The sequence below is a fragment of the Ruditapes philippinarum genome, unplaced genomic scaffold, assembly GCF_026571515.1.
Source record: "Ruditapes philippinarum isolate M1 unplaced genomic scaffold, ASM2657151v2 ctg1643_1_1_1_1, whole genome shotgun sequence".
NCBI lineage: Eukaryota > Metazoa > Mollusca > Bivalvia > Venerida > Veneridae > Ruditapes > Ruditapes philippinarum.
In genome coordinates, this window is record NW_026857935.1 from 135,920 (window position 1) to 159,096 (window position 23,177).

The window sequence follows — 23,177 nt, forward strand, 5'->3', positions numbered from 1 at the left end:
CGTTTCGATTGCCTGTGAACACGCAAGATTAAACTAGTCCATATTTGCAATTTCAAATACGAATTTTAGTGTAACAAATGGGTTGTCCTCCTATAAGCTCTGAACAATATTTGATTAGATTTACCACAATACTGTTAAAATGTTAAACTGTAGAATGCTTGGTTTTCAGGTCGACATCATGATATATTTGCTTATTTATAAAATGCTACTTCAAAGTTTTGTAAAGATATGTTTTTTCTTTTCTTAAGAAGATAACATAAACATTATTAATATGGCAAATAGAACATATGTAATGATTACCCATGAGAAAAAATGAATCCATAGTGATAATGCCGTCAATTCAATATTTCACTGATAAACGCACAAATACATTATAACATTATAAGGCTGTATTGAACTTGCACAAATGCCATCTTTGTTTTGATTTTCATAAACTATTGATATGTCAAATATCAGTATCGGAATATTAATCATTGTAAGATGCGTCACTCCAGATTTTGGAACGTTTCTTCTATACTCCGCCTTTTAATATCCTTTCATTCCTTTGTTTAAGTTTGTTCATGAAAAATAAACAAAACAAATTGTGTTTTTTGATAAATTTAGAATCTGTTTCGATAAAATATTTAACTGTTGCATCATGCTAACTTCATATTTACTGTTACACTTACCTATAATTATTGTGTTCACTTTATTTTTAATGGTTGAACTCACTTATAAAGTTTCTGTTAACATATATATATATATTAATTTCGTAATTTCGTGTTTTTTTTCCAATATGAACTCAGGTGCAAATATCACTATTCAAAGAAAAGGCAATCAGACTGATGAAACAAGTGAGTGTGGAAAAAGCATAACATTATCTTGCATTTTTAAGACGAACACATCTGCCATTGAGTGGATTGATGTAAACAATTTTATACCGATAGCAATATGTAGACATCAAGATTGCAGATTAAATCCAGAATATATTGAACAATACAATATTTTGTTCGACATGACACGGCACCTTTTTGACTTGACAGTACTAAAGGTAACCATGGAGCTCAACGGAAGAACGTTGGTTTGTTCGGATGGGTCAAATACTGCTTCTTATTATATCAGTGTCAAAGGTAATAATTAGTGTCTTATAAATATATCGTGAATATGCGCCATCAGTCCGCCTTCAAATTAGCTTGGCCAGTTACAACGACAATCCTCGTTTTCTAGGAAAAGTACAAGCTAGCACTTTATGTATTATTTCACTGCAATTCATATGACAATTATGTCCTTTCACATTTTCTATCGTTTCTAAATTTATATATATGTCATTGTTTCACCTAAAATATTAAACCCGGGTGTGTTACTCTTTTTTTAAATTAGATGTTATTGGACATGGTAGTAGAGAGCCTGATCGTATCAGCTTGCAGTAACGATAAGGATATGGTGAACGCTTTGCTTGAATAATCTTATAACTATTAAAGTGTTTAGTTACAGTTTTAAATCAAAACAGTATCATTATCTGAATACCTGTAGTTTCGGTATGTAATCTTTTCCCATGACGTTTCTATTACAGACTACGAGCCTACCCTAATTGAAGATAGAAACTCTGGGAGCATAAAAGCAACGTCTGGCTGCATGTCACCTGACACAGACGTTTCCTTCAAATGGATAAAGATTTACGTATGTTTCTTTACAAAAATATAAACATATAAAGGTGAAAATACATTAAAAATAATTCAACAAAGTGTTAATTAATCAAAAGGTATAAAAACAATAAGATTGCATTTTACTTAAAATAGAAACAAAGTCACTATGAGCGCAAACATCCTGACATTAACAGAAGCCAGTCATATTACCGAACATGCATGCATTGCCGAACATAATTTTCTTTTCAATCTAACCTTCTTAATAGTGTTATAATAAGGCAGTGACATCATAAACATGATGTCACTTCCATTCCCGACAAATCTTTTACTTTTCCGTCGTGATCCTTGGAGAAGCAAAGATTTTCAAGAATAAAATACTACGACGCTTGACAAGTAAGTACTATGTTACAAATATTCTAATTTCAGATACCTGACGTCATAAGGTTAAGTGGTCATGTGATTTTGATAAATAACATGTTTCTTGTTATTTGTGAAACTTATAAATGAACTGTGATATGGAAAATAACTTCATGTGTCACTTAGATAATTATGTGCTGAGTTATTTGCATGTTCAGAATTACAGTTATGTGTGTATTACCGAACACAGTGCTCTGTAGGAGCACATTTGTCTCGGAGCACATTTGGACCGGGTCACGTGATTTCCCGCGCACCTGTCAATGTAAACATGACTGCATCAACAGAATACGATCTATACCTCGTCGAAGTAGTTTTAATAACTGCAAAGCATGAGGGATGAGCAAAAAGGACATTTAATACGTTTTGTTTCCAAATTAACTCAATAATGTACAAAAAACAATAAGTCTTTTTGAGTTAGAATGCCATTTCTTTTCTAATAGAAGATTTAATTTTTTTTACATGGGATACATTGTATATTGATCTTTATTTAATAAAAAACGGTAAATCATTGATAAAAACAAATAGGTACTTATTTTCGGATCCAAATATAGAGATGCATCAAAAAAGAGGACATAATATATATCAGTCTACAAAACGATGTCAATTTTTTAAATGCCTACTGCGTGTTAGACACATTACTTCTAAAATAACTTAAGCGTCATTCTGATCATCCTTACAACGGCTAAGTATAACAATTAAATATCACCAATGACTATGGTAAATATATCCCTTACATTCCTTACCGCAGATCGGTAAGAATTTTCTGAATAAAAGTCAAAGAAAGTGATAGTATATTCATCATTATGATCTGTCAACCGTATAGTATCTTGTAAAAGCAAAAAGGCTTCCAAAGCATAGCTACTGTTTTAAGATTTGTTTTTACTTGGAACAAAGCGCTGTTGATGCTTGAATACAGAGACACCCACCAAAGTTCAACCTGTCTGTGCGTTCTTGACATTGAATAAGTTACAGGTGGCACAGCTTGAATTAAAAAAATGTACAGGGCTCTGAGGTAAAATGCTAAACAACATCTGCAAACATTAGAAGAGTCTTTCTTAGCAGTTTCAGCTAAGATTAAGGAAAAGTTGAAAACAATACTGGGCTCCTTCATATTTATTGTTCGATTAAAAATCATCCGGTCTGAATCGTTCACACTATTTCTATTTCAAAGTAAATAAGAACAAAACCACTCTCAGATAAATATTGTTGATTCAGTTTTTTTATTTACTACCATGCCCTTTTGTTTAATAGTAATTTCATTGCCTGGTCATGCGGGGTAATAATCTGTTCTGCGCATGCCCGAATATTGAGGCCCTTAATTAATGGGGTTTTTTTTTTAGATAAATTTCACTTTTAATTCTTCTCAACGTTATCTCAGGAGACAATCCTAACAGATTTTAATGATAAAAAGTAATATTAAATTTATTCCAACAGTATCTCGTTGTTATCTTTTACAAAGAAATGCAAATTAAAAAACATATAAGGAAACGGGTTACGCCCATGGGAGGAAACTCTACATGAAATGTAAATAGAAATAGATTTTATGGCTTTTGTAACATGCTACATGATGACCAAAAGGGAACTTTATAACAAAGAACAGAATTCTTTTTGAATATCAAAGTGTTTCATACATTTAAGGATCATGAAGACTCCAATACGTGAATTGAGTTAATAGTGTTAATTCAATTACACCCCAAACATTGGCCTCTTCGTAACAAACATGGCTGCCTGGGTTCTTCAAATATCTTAACCTTGCCAATTCAATAGTTGGGTAGGTTTCCATGCTGATTATTTACAGACAAATTTAAATTCACGACTTCAAAATATTTTGAAACACAATGTCCGCGGTAATTGAAGCTGTCTACACGATTTTTCTCTTATAATGCCCTACTTTAAAGACCACATTTCTACGGTCAAATTTTTAATTTTATGTCCGATTAAGTAATGTTTACGTGCTTTATAAAAACCCAAAATTATTTGGGTAAAATTCCATTCGTTTTTATTATTTAAAAGAAAAATACGGCGAAAAAAACATTATTTCTTTGTCCGGTTAATAAGGTAGGATCCAAGTATGGCTGGCTGATTTGTGAAGGGTATCTACAGAACAGAAAAGTGTTGGAATGTTACAGTCATTTATTATTATTCCAGTATGATAAATAGATATAGGACAGTAAATTATGACATTGAAATGAGATGTTACAACTTTTTCTAATTCATATTATTTTTTTATGATACCTGTTGAGAATTTATTTACATATCTACTAGAAAACAACCTTGAAAGTAGATAACAATATAAAAATAATATGTTTTAACAGACACAAGGTACTATTCAGACAAGAGCAGTTAAGACAAAGATGATTATAAACTTAGCACATTAAAGATAAATTGTCACTTCCAGGGAATTCTGTATTACAATTGTTTATTTCAATTAGTGTCCCTTTTGTGTTATTTTCTTTGTGTTTTTAATATTCATCCCAACAATTTTAATGCATTCAAGTAACAATAAATCAATAAATATCAATATAAACACATATGTTACATTGATTTATCTCATGTTATGAATTGTAACACATAAATCTTTTTTTTCAAAGTCACTTTAATCCAATTGAATACAGAGAAGAACATCATTTGGCTGTGTATTCCTTTCAAGTCTAACATTTCATAATGTTATTCAAGAGAATGATTTAGTAAAGTTATCACCTCAAGAAATATAGATATTTGATTTTGACATACATCAATAGCTATATATAGTTTTGACACTTAAGACAAGTGAATATACAGTCAGTACATACATGTACCATCCAAAATATATATTCAAAAACAACTTAAAGACCTAACCTATGTATATGTTTTCATTAATCATTAAAAGCATTCACATAAAGCTTCTTACATGCATTCAGGGTAATAATTGTAGATCACTGACTGTCCCTTTGTGACCATACTTAAGTGTTATTTTTATTCATGTGCATGTAGAAACAAAGTTATTATGGAATGTATTAGATTATACATAATGTACCTTATCTTACAGATATTGGTAAATTGATGAAATGTTTGATAGTCTATATAACTTTATTCTGAACTATCTTTAGGACTTATATGCCCTTTGTTGGCCATATAACAAGGTCACAACACTTGGACCCTGTAAGGGAGAGCTGCCCCTGGATATTGATTCCAATCATAAGATTGTTTAGCTGTAAAACCTTCCATCATTCAGCAGTAATCTGAAACATTACAGAGAATATTCTGACCTAAAATCAAATAATTAACATTGTAATTTGATACAATATTTTTTTACAAACTATCTCATATGAAATGTCATGAACGGATAAATTTGAAAATGTATAATTCAAATGAAATCCCTATAAACTAAATGTGAATAGTTTTTATTCAATAATTATGTATGTCTTTGAAATATGTGAATTTGCCAGTCACAGTCATTGAGCTTTTAAAGAAGTTCTCACTGTTGAATTTCTTTTATATTCCTCTATAACTGCCAGTTCCCTGACAGTGTAAGGTCATTTTACTTTTATATTACTGTTTCTAAAATAAGTTTGTCACTACTGACACTGGTGATATACAGCCTCATCATTGTTAATGTCCTCTTTGACAAACACATTAATCAGCAGATGCACCAAGTACTAACTATTCATGCTGCCTTATATCTGTAAGGAAAATCAGATAAAAATTCAGCTACAATTTCAGAGAAACTATATAGCATGTACATGTATAAACAACAAGAGCTGTCGGTAGGACAGCAACGCTCGACTATTCTTAGTGCTTGATAGTAAAAAAAATGCTTGATACAATTACCTCCTCCTGTTTACAGGTTGGGGTAATGATGGTGAACAAGTGTGCAAAGTTTCAAAGCCATATGTCAATGGACTTTGAAAATATTTGAACTATTACAAAAACTTTAACGTAAATTCTAAGTCGAAAAAGGGGCATAATTCTGTCAAAATGCTTGATACAGTTACCTCCTCCTGTTTATAGGTTGGGATAATGATGGTGAACAAGTGTGCCAAGTTTCAAAGCCATATGTCAATGGACTTTGAAAATATTTGAACTATTACAAAAACTTTAAAATAAGTGGTTACGCCGACGCGGACACCAACGCCGACGCCGACGCTCGGGTGACTACAATAGCTCTACTTATTCTTATCGAATAGTCGAGCTAAAAATCAAGTAATACCTGAAAAGAAGCCTACTAGGATAATATCTACATAAACTTTAACAACCTATGAGTAAATCTTATAATGATTCCCACAAATCTAACATTACTACAATATATAATAAAATAGTATTTGTTTAAATGTGTAAACAAGACACTTAACCTCTGAAGACACTTCACACCCCAAAATCAGTAAGACACTTCACCCATCATCCCTGATTATTTCTAGAATAAATATTTCAACAACAAATAAACCTTTTGTCTGTTAATTTTCTTCTTTTAGTATTTTTTTTTTGTAAAATGTTTAGCTCAAGGCAATTTTCAATATTTTTAACCCTGACAAGTTAACTTGCAACATGGAACTTCAATATATTACACCATTTTCTGAAACATCACATGAAAGACAATTTAAAGTATCAATATGACACAAAAATAAAGAAAAATCTGCTATATAATTGTTGATAAAAAATATTATGTGTGATTTTCAATATAACTATCAATGTTCTGTCAATCTGGGACATACATGTATTTCCCAGTATCAATGGTAGAACAAATGAGGGGTGAAAGAGATATCTCATATCTAAGATAGTAGGTCACCCACTTTAAATGACTAATACAAAATAAGTTATTTTAAATAGTCAAACTTATTTTGAAGTTTTAATGTGATTATTATATTTTAGAAAAAATATAATGTACTCAATTGATTATCATTAATATCATACACATGTAAATATATTAGGGGAAAAGTAATATCTCTATTTTGATTTGGTCCATACTTATTATATAACAAGAAATGTGTTAAAACAATGAATATTTTAATCACCATAATTGATTGCATTTCACATGTTCCACCTTAATTTGTGTAAAGCACATAACAACACATAAACAAAAAGGGAGGTGTAGTGCTTTAATCAGATTTCATAGAAAGAGGGGTGAAGTGAACTCTAAAACTGTCTATATTTCAAACTCACCTGTCTGCACAAGTTACTTGTCCTTTGTTTACAATCCTCTTTTCATGTGATACACCAAATTGGATCTAAAGATGTTCATTTCGCATACATGTACATGCTTTACCAAACAACAGTGCTGCAGTTTCATTTGTATTCCCATTACAGCACTGTACTGTAGGTTAACATAATGTTGCCATGTTGATTTCACATTATTAAGACTTGTCTTTCACATAGATACTGTAGCAACTTCATTGAAAGGTCTACAAAAGAACATACTTAACTAATTATAACAATCAAATTGGTTTAATAGCTTGACAATTAACACAATTGTTATTGACAATTGTTAGATCTATATTCTGTCCGAAATCTGCACTGTCCGAAATTTCTGTACTAAAATATTTCGAAAAGAAAAGTAGGAAACGGTATAGAAAATTGTAAGAATCATTTGCTAATCTAGCTACAGATGTGACAGGAGTTATATTAAACACACATATATACGTCGGTTGTACTAAAATTAAAGTAATATAACTAACCATAGCTTCTTCGTGGAAATTATCATGAGATTAATCTGGTCAATAGAATCAGCACTGTACATAAACATGTACGCGGAAAACCTAAGTTAGTTGGAAACTTCAATTGTTCAAATATTTGTGTTTGAAAGTTCCTATCGGGAATTATTCAAAAATGGCCGCCATTTTTAAGATCTTTAGTCTACTTACGACTGGTCTGAAGCAGCCTTAAAGTTACGACGTTAATCTACGACGTCTTAGCTACGACCATGTTGATAAAACGCGACGTAGCCGTAAGATCGGTCGTACGACCAAATCTTAGCTACGACCGGGCGTACGACCGTTGATAAAACGGCACCCAGAACCCTAACACATATGCAGCGAGTCCATTCTTATCGTTATTAATTGTGGCACGTTTCTTTTCGATGCTTAAAGTTTTATCAATGATTAAAGAAATATTCTAAACACACCAAGGTAATATATACAGTGGCGTAAAGGGGACATAAAATTTTCTTATTTTATACGTGCACGTGCGATAGCTATATACGTTCTAAAGGGATAGTTTTTGCGTGCGCACGCGATTACTATTACGTGCGCACGCGGATAAGTATTCTGCATTTGGACCCCGGACGGGCTTCCTCGCATGAATAGTTCGACGCCCCGAGTGAGTGTCGAACCTATAGTGTTCAGGGACAAGTGTTTTTCTCTCTAAAATTACACGGCCACGGAGGCCTGTAAATGATCTAAGGAAGAAATTGAGAAGACCATCTTACACGTATTTTGTTTTCATCAAAAAGAAAAACAAATATCGCTATTTTCCTAAAATTGCCGTTTACAGATCCACCGTTGAAAAAGAACTTACAACGAACATGAGTTTCTAAAAGAATCCGGGGAATACCATAACTATAAAATATTTGGCCTCGCAGAATCGGGCGAGACGCGACATTTCGACGAGACACGAAGCAAGGTACGATATTGTAACACGAGATCTCGCAATGCCAAAGAATCCCGTACCACGAGATTTCACGGTAGAATATCGTGCCTCGCTTCATGTTTTGCTGAAATTTCGCTTTTCGTGTTTTCAGTAAAATCGCATCGTGTTTGTGCTTGTCAAAGGCCTCACTATGGTAAAAGAAACATCGAATGAGCCATCTGGCCTTGTCGCGTACTGGCCGACAGGTTATTTGACTCTATTGTTTCACTCTGCATGGCCATAGACGTCTAAATTTAATCTAAGTTGTTTTCTGTTTAAATTTCATCATGAATATGTTTTTTGAAATTTTGGTAGAGCAAAGGTCGTATTTATTTAAGTGTGCCCATTGTCACGCAAAGGTGTTTTTTGGTAGACATTTTAGGTACCATTTGTCTCATGTTGGACAAATGCGACCGCATCGTCTTACGTAAGTCAAATGTGCCCCGAGAAAAATGTGCTCCTACAGTGCTCCACAATAATTTAAAAAACATTGTTATCATCATTATAGCTTAATAAGTTTATCTTAATATAGTTATAGATCTAGTTGTAAAATAAATAATTTTATACATCTAAATGGATAAATAAATAAATAAATAAATAAATAAATAAATAAATAAATAAATAAATAAATAAATAAATAAATAAATAAATAAAAATAAATAAATAAATAAATTTTATAATTATATAAATTAAAATAACTAATCAGTTATTAATCAGTTAATTCATAAATTCATTCATTTATTCATTCATTCTTTCAATTTGTCAATCATTTAACAAATGAATAGAAAGATAAATAAATAAATAGATAAATAAATAGCTCTAGTAAAAGTATAATAATATCAGACAGAGAGACAAATATAATTATAGATTAAAAAAAAGAAATTTTATAAATAAGCAGGCGATATTCAGCAGAAATGCTTGACCATTTTCGTTCAAACTCTAAAAGTTGAAACCAAGCATCAGAAAAGTACGGGATTCCAAAGTCCTACCCTCACAATACTCTCCTATGAAATACACCAGTCATAAAGTATGAGGATGCTACAAGATTTGGTAACTCTTGGGTAGAGATGCAACAGCTAGTCTGAGGAAAGACGTATTGTTGAATTGGCCATGTACATATTACATATCGGATAAAGACGCACAAGACAAGAGCTAGCACACACTTGAACTTGAAAATACTTGATGGTGAAATGTATGGTCTTTCGTGAAAACGAACCCGGTAGATCTTGGCTGGAGGGTTACTTTCGCCGCAACCCTGAACTGACCCTTCAAACAACCATTCAACTTGGTAAAATGAGAGCGATTGCTTCCCCAGAAAAGGTTTAAAGATTTTTTTTATTTCAAACAATTCCTTGAGGAGAAGTTAAAGGATACAGATTTATTAGGTTTCACATAACCTTAGTATCTGACAAGTACAATTCCTTTTGAGTCGGAATACTGTTAGGTGTAATTGGATAAAAATTAATAGGTCTTTAAATCATTTAATAACACATTTGAACACGTAAAACACTGTTCAATAGTGACTACTTTTGAAACAAATATTGCTCGTATCAATAATGAAATGATATTGTTATAAATCTAGTCATTTTTCAGGTGAAGGTTAACATTTTATTAAAAAAGTTGGCAGTGTTCGGAAATATACGCATGTGTGTTCGGTATTACACACATATGGTATAAAATGTCTTAACTCTTTGTATTAAGTGCGTAGATAGATGTTTCTGGCATGTTAATGTAAAAGAAAACTCATATTCGTCAAAGGTTAGTACTGCGTGTATAACCGAATAATCCTTATTTCACCTTAAGTGTTCGGTAATACCCACACCCGCCCTAATGACACACATGCCACTTCACAGTTTGATATGTTATATCTTTATTTTTTCTAGGCTAGCAGTAATGTTGAAACGGAATTCAATCCAAAACGCATAGTCAAAAGCAATACAAGTTGTACAAATGATTCCGATTGCGGAAATAGCATGCAAGTGCACTTTTCAGAGACAATAGCCGCTAATGCCAGTGCTGAAGGAAACTATTATTTAAAAGTCACAGCGATGTACGGAAATGAGAGCAAAGAGTCATTTAGTTCAGGCTATTCTGGCCAGAAGTATATAATTGAAGAACAAGGTATTATTGTCTTATTTCATATTAATTGCAATTAGGATTTTAGGTCATTTGCCGTCTGCCTCGGACAATTTCCTCTTTTTAGCTATTTTTACAAAGATGACATTTGTACGATAACACACATCCAATGTTTCGTTTCATTGCTTGACACTCAAATCCTATTGCATATACAAGTATATAATGATTTATCCTTTTCTATTCACATGGATATATTCTCGTAGTAACTAATGATTTAAAATCTTATGTTTTTGCTGTTTTCCTACATGTATACATCCAGACCCAAGCAAATACTTCTATGAATATACCGTATTTTATATTCGGTGATTATTGCTTAATAGAATTCTCCTTCATTTAGTTATACCAACATGTATTCTAATTTTTGAAGATGAAGGTAAATTGTCGATTTATCTCAAAAATAAATGACACATATTTGCGTGAAAGGCGGGGTGAATGCTTACAAACTCTGAGTTTGACACCCTATGCTGTAAATTAGTCTGTAACTTTCATAGAAACTAACATGTTATAATAATTGTACTTTGTAATTTAACGAAGTTTTTATTTCTATTCCTGGTAAAAGTGTAGTTAAAAACTACAAAAGGCAACATATTGATTCTCCTTGCAGATAAAGAACAATCTAATTCAGACAGATACTATGTGGTAGTTGTGGTATTTGTGGTATTTGCGGTAGCTGCTACGCTTAATTTACTTGCACTTACAGTATTTTTTAATCGCATCTACTTTCACAGGTATGAAAATGATCAACATTATTTTTTTTGTTTAGTCCCAGTATTTTTCAAATTACTGCTAAGTCTAACTTTGGTTAATGTGTACTAACTAAATAAAATTTACTTATTCAGTCGTCTAACCAGTCTAACTAATTTAAATAATGCATTATATGAGGAACGAGTTAGAGGTGTAAAATATGTAGGTGTCGTATAGTTGATTACACAGGTTAATTAGTCAGACATAAGTTATGTAAAAGAATAATGAACACGATTTTACAATATGTTTTTATTTCATGGTGTGATGACAACAAAGATTTTAATATAAGTGCATGTGTTTATTTCATAATGTGAACTGTAAAATATGACATTTGATTTATATATATTATATTACAATATACAAGTCATGCAAACTGGACTGGGTGGTAATAATATGTCAAAAATGATTAATGAGAGTTCTACATGTAACTCTAAACGCGTGCATGTATATGCATTATAAATTGTCATTATTACAAGCTGTCATTATAAATAGAAGTCTCAACGCCCAGTCAAGGGAGTTCGAATTTGATAGTTGACTCGTACACTTGTGTATCAGTAATAAAGTATGAAACAACTGTGAGTTGTTCTCTTTCCGTAATACGACACAGGTACGGCAGAGTTATGGCTTCAAAAACCTTTGGCTTCAAAACAATGCCAACGTAAAAAAGGAATTGGGCGTGGTCAGGTGTTTCTAAATGTGAAGATACAATCAAATTTATTACATAAATAATACACATGGGGCTCACAGAGACAAATGATTACACAGTAACATTTTGATATCCTTTTAACTCTAAGAATTTTAACTCTAATGTCTGTTATACATTGATGACTATTTTAAACTTTATATTTTATAGAAAAGGTAAGCAAAAACATAATTTTCTTCCAGTGAAAATGTGCCTAATTATTTGTTGAAAGGCCATTTATTTAGCTTATCTAAATGTGACATGTAAGAAACTTGACCATTTAGGAGTGCAGGTGCAAAAGGGCGGGGCTATCGGCAGTTAAGAGAAATGCCTTGCTTTTGGTGATCATTAAATAGGTTAATGTTTAATAATACGTATTATTAAACATTAACCTACAATGTTTAATAATACGTATTATTAAACATTAACCTACATAAAGCTGTTACTTTTCTTAATAATTTTTAAATGGAACACAAATAAAAATAAGATGATTCGTATTTTATAAAAACAATTGAGCATTTTTTTTCCTAATAAATTGACAAACCTGAAATATTTATTCTACAAACAATCTATTTAAGCTTTTGAGTTTTAATGCATTTATCTACATAAAATAAAACAGATGTTGATTGATTTTCTAGGTTCTACTGTCAATTTCTTTATTAACAGTTGTATGGTAGTAACATTATTTACTTTTAATATACAATTATTTTCATTTTTAGATACAATTGAATTGAATGTGTCTATTTGTCTTTTTCAAAATACTAATTGTTTTGTTCGTGATCTATATTTTAACAAGCTGAAGGCGAGAATCACTGCATTCCCTGTCTTAGTATATACGCATGATTCGTACTTTAGGGAAAAACAAACTAGAATTTATTTAATTATAATACCAAACATAAATTAAAAGGAACTCCACTTGACATGATTGGACTGGAAATATTTATCAGAGGTTAATGTTTGATTAAAAAAAGGGTAGGCCCAAGAACTTGTGTGCACAATGTCAGATCACTCGTTCACTCATTTTTTCCAGAATATTTATTCCAATTATTAAAAATGACCCGGAATTTATAAGCGTTCTTTTTCACTCAAATCAGGTTTAAAATAGCTCAAAATTACGATTTTAAATTTATTTCTGAGAATATTTCTTGTTTTGCATATCATTCTGTATTGAGTGTCCCAGCTGATCTATGTTACAAATTAAGATTTTATGATTTTAGGTTTTTTGACTTCAGTGAAGTGTCTTTTAGTTGCTGTGAATTGCGAAGTGATATTTTGACTTCTATGGAACAGAATTAATGCATTTATTTTATCTTGCTTGATGACATTGAAACTTGCATTATTCTTAATTCCATCTTGCTTGATGACATTGGAACTTGCATTATGCTTGATTCCATCTTGCTTGATGACATTGGAACTTGCATTATGCTTAATTCCATCTTGCTACATGACATTAGAACTTGCATTATTATTGATTCCATCTTGCTTTATGATATTTAAACGTTGCATTATTCTGGATTCCATTTTTCATTATTTCATTCAAACATTTCGTAGTGACCAATTCTTTCATTGAGTGATAACTATTAAACTGGAACAAGCCATTTGGAATACTAAAATGTTAACGTCTTATACCTTTATGTATAAGCTACCTTTCTTCATGCTCTATACAAACTTTTTACGGTTTAGTTTTTTTGTATTACTTTTATGTAGAAGTCATTTAAAATTGACTATTTTTTGTTCCCTGATGGATTTTGTTAAAATGTGACTTATTTGATTTACAGCTCGCATGGCGTGATTACTATTAGCTTTCGCTTATATCCATTATTCAGTGTTTATGCTTAATAAAGCTCGGTGTCTGAGGCTTTGTGGATTATGTTTGATCATCTTACATTATGATAAACAATTTAAACAATGTCTAGCGATTTGTGAACTGTTAAGGGGCGAGAACTCTTTTATCAACGGATTTTTTCCATGATTCGCCTATCATCGGAATTTTCCGGACATGTATATATTACGGAATACCGTTAGGGCCATTGTGGTTATACGTTAAACTACAGAGGGCGACAATGCTATCAATACGTACCAAGCGCTTAATACATAAATTGCAGTGGAAAGAATATAAATACAAGTAGTAAGGATGATGTAATATTATTTTATACATGTATATGTATACAGTCTAATAGAAAAAAAATATGCTCGTAAACAGTTATTCAATGGGGCAGTTATGCGTACAGTGGCGGATTCAGGCTTTGGCTTAAGGGCTGCACCTACCCCTAAAGATACGTTGATGAGCTGGGATGGAATATATACGTGTAAGTTTCCTGCAATAGTGGTCATAGTGTACTCCCTTATCAAAACATATAATGCTGTCATCCAGTTGTTAAGCACCTGCCTAGGTACTGCGATTGCGAAGGTCTTTATCTAATGACTTGGACATTAAAAGCAAAACTTATTAATTGGCCTTTTAACTTAATAAATGTCTCAGAGTCACTAATAGTGGCGAATAGGTATGTAACACATTAAAATATACATGTATAATAAGGAAAGAAGGAAGTTGTTTATTTTTGTGACATGTGCATAGTCAATTACAAATGTTGGGCATATGTGTCAGACATCCCGCACACACCACCACATTCACATACATTTGTGCTTCAGTAATATATTTTTATCACAGAAATTTATTGAAATCTATAAAATTCTTACTAAATATGTTTTATTTAAATAAAAACACATACACATAATGTATAGGAATCTGCTTTCCTTATTACGGGTCAAGTAAAGTTGTGTCTGTCTTTAAAAGAAACTTCTATATATATTTTTGTAATAACACTATACATGAATATTCATACTGCCCACTTACAGTGTAAAGTATTTAAAGCACAATGTTTGTGTCAAGCCAAATTATATTTTATTTTACAAAAAAAAATCAAGTTTGTACTGTACTAAGTCGTGGCCACGAGTTACTAAGTGACATGTGTGTGTTTTTATTTATCTCGTGCGCACGAGATACTGTGTCGTGGCCACAAGTTACTAAGTCGTGGCCACGAGATAGTTAAGTCGTGGGAACGAGATACTATATCGTAGCCACGAGATACTATGTCACGGCCACGAGTTACTAAGTCGTTTAAGTTGTGGGAACGAGATAACTAAGTCGTGCAGACGAGATAATTAAATAAGATTACACCATGATTTCTTAAACTTAGAAAATTTCTGTTTAAAGATTTACGTGCAACATTAATCTTTGAAAATACTGAAGTGTTCACTTTGAACTTAATACATGTCTTTAGAATCATAAGGCCCATAAATCAGACATTAATTTTGACTAAGTTATAGCCCTTTGTTGGGACAATTCTATGATAGAATTGGTCATTTTGTACGTACAAAGGCCTGTTAACATTGTTTACTAGTATACCATAACTTGAGAGGGACTTAGTCCTGGGAAGGGACATTGCCCATGGACAGTAGATATCCTATAAGGATGTTTGAGGTCACAGGTCAGATAAACATGACACTTCATGTAAAATCCTTGTCTGATGAATGATTTAGAAAGAATAAGCCGTAGTTTATATAACCTAAAAAGATCAGTAGATGACACCTAATAATTTTTAGGCAATTTGGTCAGAAATCAGGGTCACAATGACGCTAAATCTTTGACCAATCAATAACTTGTATAAATGGCACTTTTACGGGCAAGTGAAGTAGGGGCATCCTTGTTAGGAAAATTCATATAAATAGTGTAATTTGATTGGTTATTTATCTCGTTCGCACGACTTAACTTTCTCGTGGCCACGACTAAACTTTCTCGTGGCCACGACATAGTAACTTGTTCCAACGACTTATTTATCTCGTGGCCACGACTTAGTAACTCGTGGCCACGACTAAGTTATCTCGTTCCCACGACTTAATTACCTCGTGGCCACGACTTAGTAACTCGTGGCCACAACATAGTATCTCGTTCCCACGACTTAACTATCTCGTGGCCACGACTTAGTAACCCGTGGCCACGACACAGTATCTCGTGCGCACGAGATAAATAAAAACACACACATGTCACCTTTGTGCCACCTTAAGTTTGATAAAATTCAATTTCACTTATCACACACGCTCAAAAAGAAGTGTAAACAATTGTATAAGAGGTGAGTTGCCACTTGTAGGATGAGTTATTAGAGACATATATAACTTTTTTTCCACATGCTGGCGGAATCTTCAAAAACACGCACTTTTCGTCTGTCGCATCGTGTTCTCTTGTTTTTCAGTAAATTTACATGTCAGTCTCCAACTAACACTGTTCTGTATACGCCCCTATATAAAGTGGACGTAACTTTGCCAAAATACGGGATCATCCGGAAAATAACGGGATGTACCGACAAAGCGACACCTGCTGTCATAATATGAACACAAATTATTGCAACTCGCATTATGCTTACTGCCAACTGCTTAGTGCGTACTGTCACATGCGACTATAATATCGTTATCGTTGTCATCTTCGTTGTTGATGCGCAGTGATCATGTATTGCATTGTATTTGTAATCAGTGAATAAATTGAAGCATGTGAATGCTAAGACACATCAAATCAGCCAATTATTGATCAAAATGAATAGTTTAATTTGACATAATGTCGACAATATAAGTGGCAGATTTATAGCAAATTAAAGATACAACTACCATGTTACATATAGTTATAAAGAATGTTATCTTAAACACCAAACATAATACGTTGTCCTTAAAAAAAGATGCAATTAAACATATAGCATATTAAAATATGTGAGTTTGATGGTTTAGTAGGGAACACACAAGGTTGCAATTACATGAAAGTGCATTCAGTAATCATAAGGCATGATTGAATTCAGCAAAACGCAGGTTTTCATTGTCATAAAGAAGTATAGAAGCAAGCATAATGTAAGTTCCGATATCATAAAGCAAGATGGAATAAATGCATTAATTCTGTTCCATAGACTTCACAATGTGCAATTATTATTAATCTTAAATTTTCTTTTCTTTTTTTTTATTTGGAACAGACAGAGATTGTCTGAAAGAGGAGATACCGAAGAGAACACGATGTCTACATGTTGGTATTTTTACATTACATTTGACTTCTATTCCCGCTTTTATCATTCTAGAAATAATTATTCTTGAGTATTGTAATCTGGGATAAAAGTGTTTATGTATTCATAATAAAAGCTTTTAATTAATACTTGATTTGCAAGATTTATAAGTGTATGCATGAACGTTTATCTAATCTAAAAGTAAATACAAAAAGTACTAAATATAAATAAAAAATTTATGACTGTAGTAGAATTTATGTCAAATAGTCTGATAGAGGTTGGCAACGAGGAAAACGCATGCGTAGTATAAAGTCATTTTTGAAATGCAGAAATAAAAGAACCATGGTATAACCGATCTTCTTTCAAACAATAAATGGATGTATTACAAATTTAAGTCAATATTTACAAGGTTAAACGTTGCAACGGTTTTAAAACTACGGCAGGATAAACATTGCAAAAACGTTACTAAGATTTCTTTTTCTATTGGACTAGACATGAATTAATTATAAGTTTTCTTTCAATAAACGACACAAGCATAGTTCAATGTCAGAAATTTTATTAAAGTAAACTTGGATCACATAATTCATGTATCAAATATACACAAAACATACATACATAAATTACCAGTGTGTGATAATTCATATGTATCATTACATACAATCCGAAATTCATTGTCGACCTGTGTGTACAATTATCAGTCAAAAATGCATACCCTTCTAAGAGACTTATATCACCTTCTTAGTAGTATAACGTTTTCTAAGATTCAGTGAGTCTCAGACAAAGACATCATCAATATTATATTTAACATAATGTAAACAAGATATGTTTGTAAAACATGCATGCCCCCTATTGGCAGCCAAGTAGTAATGTCATCAGGTTATAAAGACCTTTTGACCTAGTGACCAAAAAATCAATAAGGGTTATCTACAGGTAATGGAATAGTCACTAGCTAATTGTGACCGCAAAGGTTGTGTGCAGCAATTTTATGACAAAGTGATCACAAATCATACCAAATAACATATGCATAAATTTTATGAATCATGTTATTAGTTATTGATCGGAAACCGTTTTTACCTGCAAGGTAAATGTGACCTTCACCTTTGATGATCATGAACAATCACAATACCAAGTTTGAAGTTCCTAGGCCTAAGCGTTCTTTAGTTTTCACTCGGAAACCATTTGGTTTTTGGACTGACGGACCGACAGACTGACGGATCGACCGACAGACAAATGCAAAGCAATATTCCCCCGCTTCTTTGAAGGGGAGCATAAAAATATTAACCGATCTGCAGTACATACACATGCTTGAATTATAACATTCACTGTTAAAATAAAATTATTCAGTATTTAAACACGTTGTTCACTTATCAAAAATTATACATTAATGTTAAATCGGTGTAATGTATCGGAAATTTCAATTCTTTTGTAAGTTTGTGAAACTTTTTCAATTTAATACAGAATGACAAAATGATTTAGCATGTATAATTGATATAAAAATTGCAATTTTTCAGCCCAAATTATGAAAAATTTATTAATTATTATTAATTGATTTCAGAAACAGTGCCTTTAAACATTTTCAGATTTTACCTAGCATTACAAAGCCTAGAATTTTCAATATGTGCGTTTGCTCATCATTTTATAAATTTTATTTTCCTGAGAGTAGTTTTAAGATTACAACGAGCAAGTACAATTTATGCCCTTTTTTTATTACATTTATTATTTCTCCAAATATTTAGTTCTTATGTTAGAACTTATGTTATTTGTAACATTTCTTTAAATAATGGAATACATACATCTTTTTAAATATTGCAGAAAAATTACAAAGATGATTCTATTTCATGACTACTTACAGCATCATCAACATTTTGACATATATAAACATATTCATTCAGAACACTTTTGCTACATAAACTTCTATTATAAATTTCCGTTTTTTATGCTTTTCCATTTATCATTGTAATGAATATTAGAATAATCATTTCCAGGTTTATCCTCATTTTTGAATAAAAGTGAACACAGAAATGATCAGACAAAATATCGGGTCATTTACTTAAAATGTTAAATAAATTGTATCAAGTCGGTATTAATAAAATAGTCTATTACACTGCTGCCTTGTGTATTCACTATTCAGGCATGCACATTTTTTTTACATTTACCTGCATTATTTTCTTCGTAGCATCAGACTTACTTGGACAAAATATACAAAAGATTAAAACAATTATTTGGAAACAGATACTTATATGCAGTGAGTAAATAATAAATGTTATCATAACATGGTTAAATACAGCTCAAAACAGAAATGAAAATGACGAAGAAGTTAGTTTCTTGGCCGAAGAATGTACCTTTATAGATGCAAACTTAAAAAACAGCGCTACAGCATCAACTAAGCCCGGCCTTAATTCAGGTATATAATTGGTGCTTGTCATTTATTATATAAATATTTCTGAGATAAGTTGAACTACTGTTAACTTTAAGTTTATGACAATCATACAAAATTGTAACAATGTAAAAGAACTTCATTAAAACATATGGGAAAATAAATACATCTTTTTTCCTTAACACACTGTAACATAAAAACATTCCATTTTAACACATTATCTCAGGCTTGCACTCAGAATATCTAATAGGGCTTTAATATCAAATTGTTCTAAATCCGAGTATTTTATTTTTTAGAAACTCAAAGTGGTATTTGCAAAGATTCGGAAATACGAATTGACGAACTCGGATTAAGTTTACACCAAGATGAGAGTCAAAGTGAAATGGTTAATAACTTTTCATTTTTATTAACAATGAAACTTTTTATGCTTTTTTATTTAAATGTTGAAATTTTTAAGAAGAATGCAGTAGAATTAAAAAAATTGACACTTCGTTGCCATCTGAAAGAGACCATCTCATATCAATTAAGATTTTTACCTTGTAATAAAATACACACAGCATACGTTTGTTGTATGTTTTCAGGATCCAAATTCCTTTACAACTGCGCAAAACAAGGATACCGAGAAAAAAGGAGAACAACCGAGTAAAGGATTCATTAATTCAGTTTATGGCATTGCGTCATATTTATATGTTCAAAAGAAGGTAGCTGTTACCTGATACTAGCGGTGAAGGTGCGATTTTGAGAAGGGGATAAAATATTTGGATTTTTGTGTAACAAAGTGTTTTCATTACTGGGAATATTATCTTAATTGTTGGATATACTTACTTTTTGCGCGTAATGTTATGCGGTCACATTTATTATATCATAAATTTATCAAGTCACACCGTTCATTTTGAAAAAAAAAACAAACAAACAGTTTTCTCTTTTCTCGACTGATGTTACAATTTATATGATGTGTGCTTTGTAGGAGCACATTTGTCTCGGAGCACATTTGTCTTACGTAAGACCGATGCGGTCGCATTTGTCCCACATGAGACAAATGGGACCTCAAATGTCTACCCCAAAAAACTCATGTGTGTGACAAATGTGCTCCGAACAAGTTTTCTAAGGGACAAGAAAGCACATTCGTCTCATGTGTTTTTAAGGGACACAAAAACACATTTGTCTCATGTCATTTTTTTATGAATTATTTTTCACATATTTCTCCACGGCAGAAATTCTTTTTTAGAATCGAGGTTCGCTGTTTCACCTCATGTCAAGTGTTTGCTTATGCTTTCTTTATGAAAACCTTAAGTGAACTATTAATTATAATATCTCTAATTCAAGAAATTGATTGGCTTAACCTGAAGGCGTACACTGAAACATACTAAATCCCGTTGACGATGGTACAATGGTGACAGCGCGATGGCACGACGGTACGTTGATGAAAAAGCCATGCTGCAATGGTGAAAACACATTGGTACGAACGTGAAACAACGATTGTACGATAGTGAAACAACGATTGTTCGATGATGAAACAACGAAGGCTCGATGATGAAAACGTGATCGTACTATGGTGAAACAACGAAGGCTCGATGATAAAAACGTGATCGTACGATGGTGAAACAACGAAGGCTCGATGATAAAAACGTGATCGTACGATGGTGAAACAACGAAGACTCGATGATGAAAACGTGATTGTACTATGGTGAAAGACGAAGGCTCGATGATGAAAACGTGATCGTACTATGGTGAAAGACGATGTTACGATGGTGAAAATACGATGGTACGGTATGATGAAACTGCAATTGTATGATGATGAAAACGCGATATTATTTTCTCTATCGTGTCATCGTATCATCGTGATTTCACCACCGTGCCATCGTGTGTTAACCATCGTACCATCTCAATTTCACCTTTGTACCATTGTGCATAGCTGTTCATGGAGACAAAAATGTTACTTATGTCCAAACGGAACACTGTAATCGGTTGATATTGAATGATATAATATCGTGACTCGTTTCGCATCTCGCCGAAATCTCGCGTCGAGCGAAATCTCGCGTCGAGCGAGATGTCGCGTCTCGCTGCGCATCTCGTTTGTCGACGCGAGAGAAGAAATTGATTCCAGGTCATATACCGCCTTTATAGTCTTCTAGTCTGCTTTTTTGCAGTTTGTACAGTTGAAGTGATTTAAAATTTTGTATTGAAGTCAAAATACTACTTTGTTTACATTTTCTACTTTTATGACGCATTATTTTACATTTATCGCGAATTTTTTTGGGTTACAAGCATCTAACTTCCTCAGAAATCATTATTTGAATATTAATAAATTCATACTTGCCCTATCTAAAGAAGCAAAAATTTATTCATTTCGGAAATCTCGTGGTACGGGATACTTCGACATTGCGAGATCTCGTGTTACAATATCGTGTCTCGCTTCGTTTCTCATCGGAATGTCGCGTCTCGCTCGATTCTGAGTGGCCCGATATTCCATAATTATGGCATAACCCGGATTATTTCAGTAAGTCATGCATGTTTTAAGTGCTTTTTCAATGGCGGATCTGAAAGAATGACGATTTTTATACATATATTTCTGATGAAAACAAAATAGTGTGTAATGGTCTTCTTATTTTCTTTTATAGATCATTTAAGGGCCTCCGTGGCCGAGTGATTTAAAAAAAAACAAACACTTGCCCCTAACCACTGTAGGCTCTCGACACATACACGGGGCGTCGAACTATTCATGCGAGGATCCCGGTCAGGGTCCATATGCGGAATACATATCCGCGTGCGCACGCAATTGCTATCGCGTGCGCACGTAATAGTATCGCATGGCCACGCAAAAGCTATCGTGTGCGCACGTAACAAATAAGAAAATTCTATGTCCCCTTTATGCCACCGTAGATACTACCTTGTTTTTGCTAAGAATATTTCTAGTGCCATAAATCATTTATAAAACTTTAAGCATTGAAAATAAACGTATCACAATTAATAACGATAAGAATAGACTTGCTGCATAAACTTGTAAAATTTTTCATTGTGACATGCAGAACAGGTATATTCTTTATAATTTAAAATATGACTCCTATGCATTTTTGACTGACCGGAAGTGACCACAAAACGATATTATAAATACAGAAACACAGAACAATCTGAATGGCCGGTAGCCGGTATACGGATGAGCGTAATCATTACCTTTTAAGAATTTTATGGAAAAATGTGAGACAAATGTGCTTCGAGTGTCCTTTCTATTGTTTGTCGAACACATCTGTCTCATTTCCAATTTGTCGCAAATATGAATGTTTACGAACACATCGGTCACACTTTGTGAGACAAATGTGCTCCGAGACAAATGTGCTCCTACAGTGCTTTCCGTAGTTATGAACATTTTACTTGAGGTGAACTAGTTTTGTGAATATGTAATATGCATGAGATATGTAATCTGTATACGATATGAAATCTGCATTCAAATAAAACGTTCGGCTGAAGTGAGATTTTACAGCATATATATCATTTGTATTTTACAAGGAAAAACGTGTTTACTGATCTTTCTTTTCGAGTCTATAATTCTTCGG

The 23,177-nt window shown here is 32.5% G+C and overlaps 1 protein-coding gene and 2 long non-coding RNA genes across 4 annotated transcripts; 2 read left to right on the top strand and 1 right to left on the bottom strand.

Annotated features, from left to right (window-relative positions):
• Positions 1-778: 778 nt before the first annotated feature.
• On the top strand, positions 779-18,870 carry LOC132751553 (uncharacterized). Its single transcript, XM_060741730.1, has 5 exons — positions 779-1,109; positions 1,553-1,659; positions 10,526-10,763; positions 11,383-11,506; positions 17,220-18,870. Exons 1-5 carry the CDS (start codon positions 995-997, stop codon positions 17,335-17,337), a joined length of 702 nt encoding a protein of 233 aa, XP_060597713.1. The 5' UTR covers positions 779-994; the 3' UTR covers positions 17,338-18,870.
• Positions 4,158-7,756, bottom strand: LOC132751552 (uncharacterized). Of its 2 annotated transcripts, XR_009628700.1 has the most exons (4): positions 7,694-7,756; positions 7,182-7,420; positions 5,608-5,704; positions 4,158-5,263 (listed from the first exon to the last, which is right to left on the bottom strand). It is a non-coding gene; the product is annotated as an uncharacterized LOC132751552 (long non-coding RNA). The 2 variants fall into 2 exon arrangements; XR_009628699.1 differs by having other exon boundaries at positions 7,182-7,711.
• Positions 18,871-18,880: 10 nt separating the features above from the next.
• On the top strand, positions 18,881-20,580 carry LOC132751554 (uncharacterized). The gene is made up of 3 exons (XR_009628701.1): positions 18,881-19,650; positions 19,920-20,008; positions 20,205-20,580. It is a non-coding gene; the product is annotated as an uncharacterized LOC132751554 (long non-coding RNA).
• The last annotated feature ends 2,597 nt before the right edge of the window (positions 20,581-23,177 follow it).

Excerpts from the sequence above, each read along its gene's own strand:
- LOC132751553 (XM_060741730.1), top strand. The coding sequence starts at position 995 with ATGACACGGCACCTTTTTGACTTGACAGTACTAAAGGTAACCATGGAG. Across the intron at positions 10,764-11,382 it reads GTATATAATTGAAGAACAAG|ATAAAGAACAATCTAATTCA; the intron begins GTATTATTGTCT and ends TTCTCCTTGCAG. Across the intron at positions 11,507-17,219 it reads AATCGCATCTACTTTCACAG|ACAGAGATTGTCTGAAAGAG; the intron begins GTATGAAAATGA and ends TATTTGGAACAG.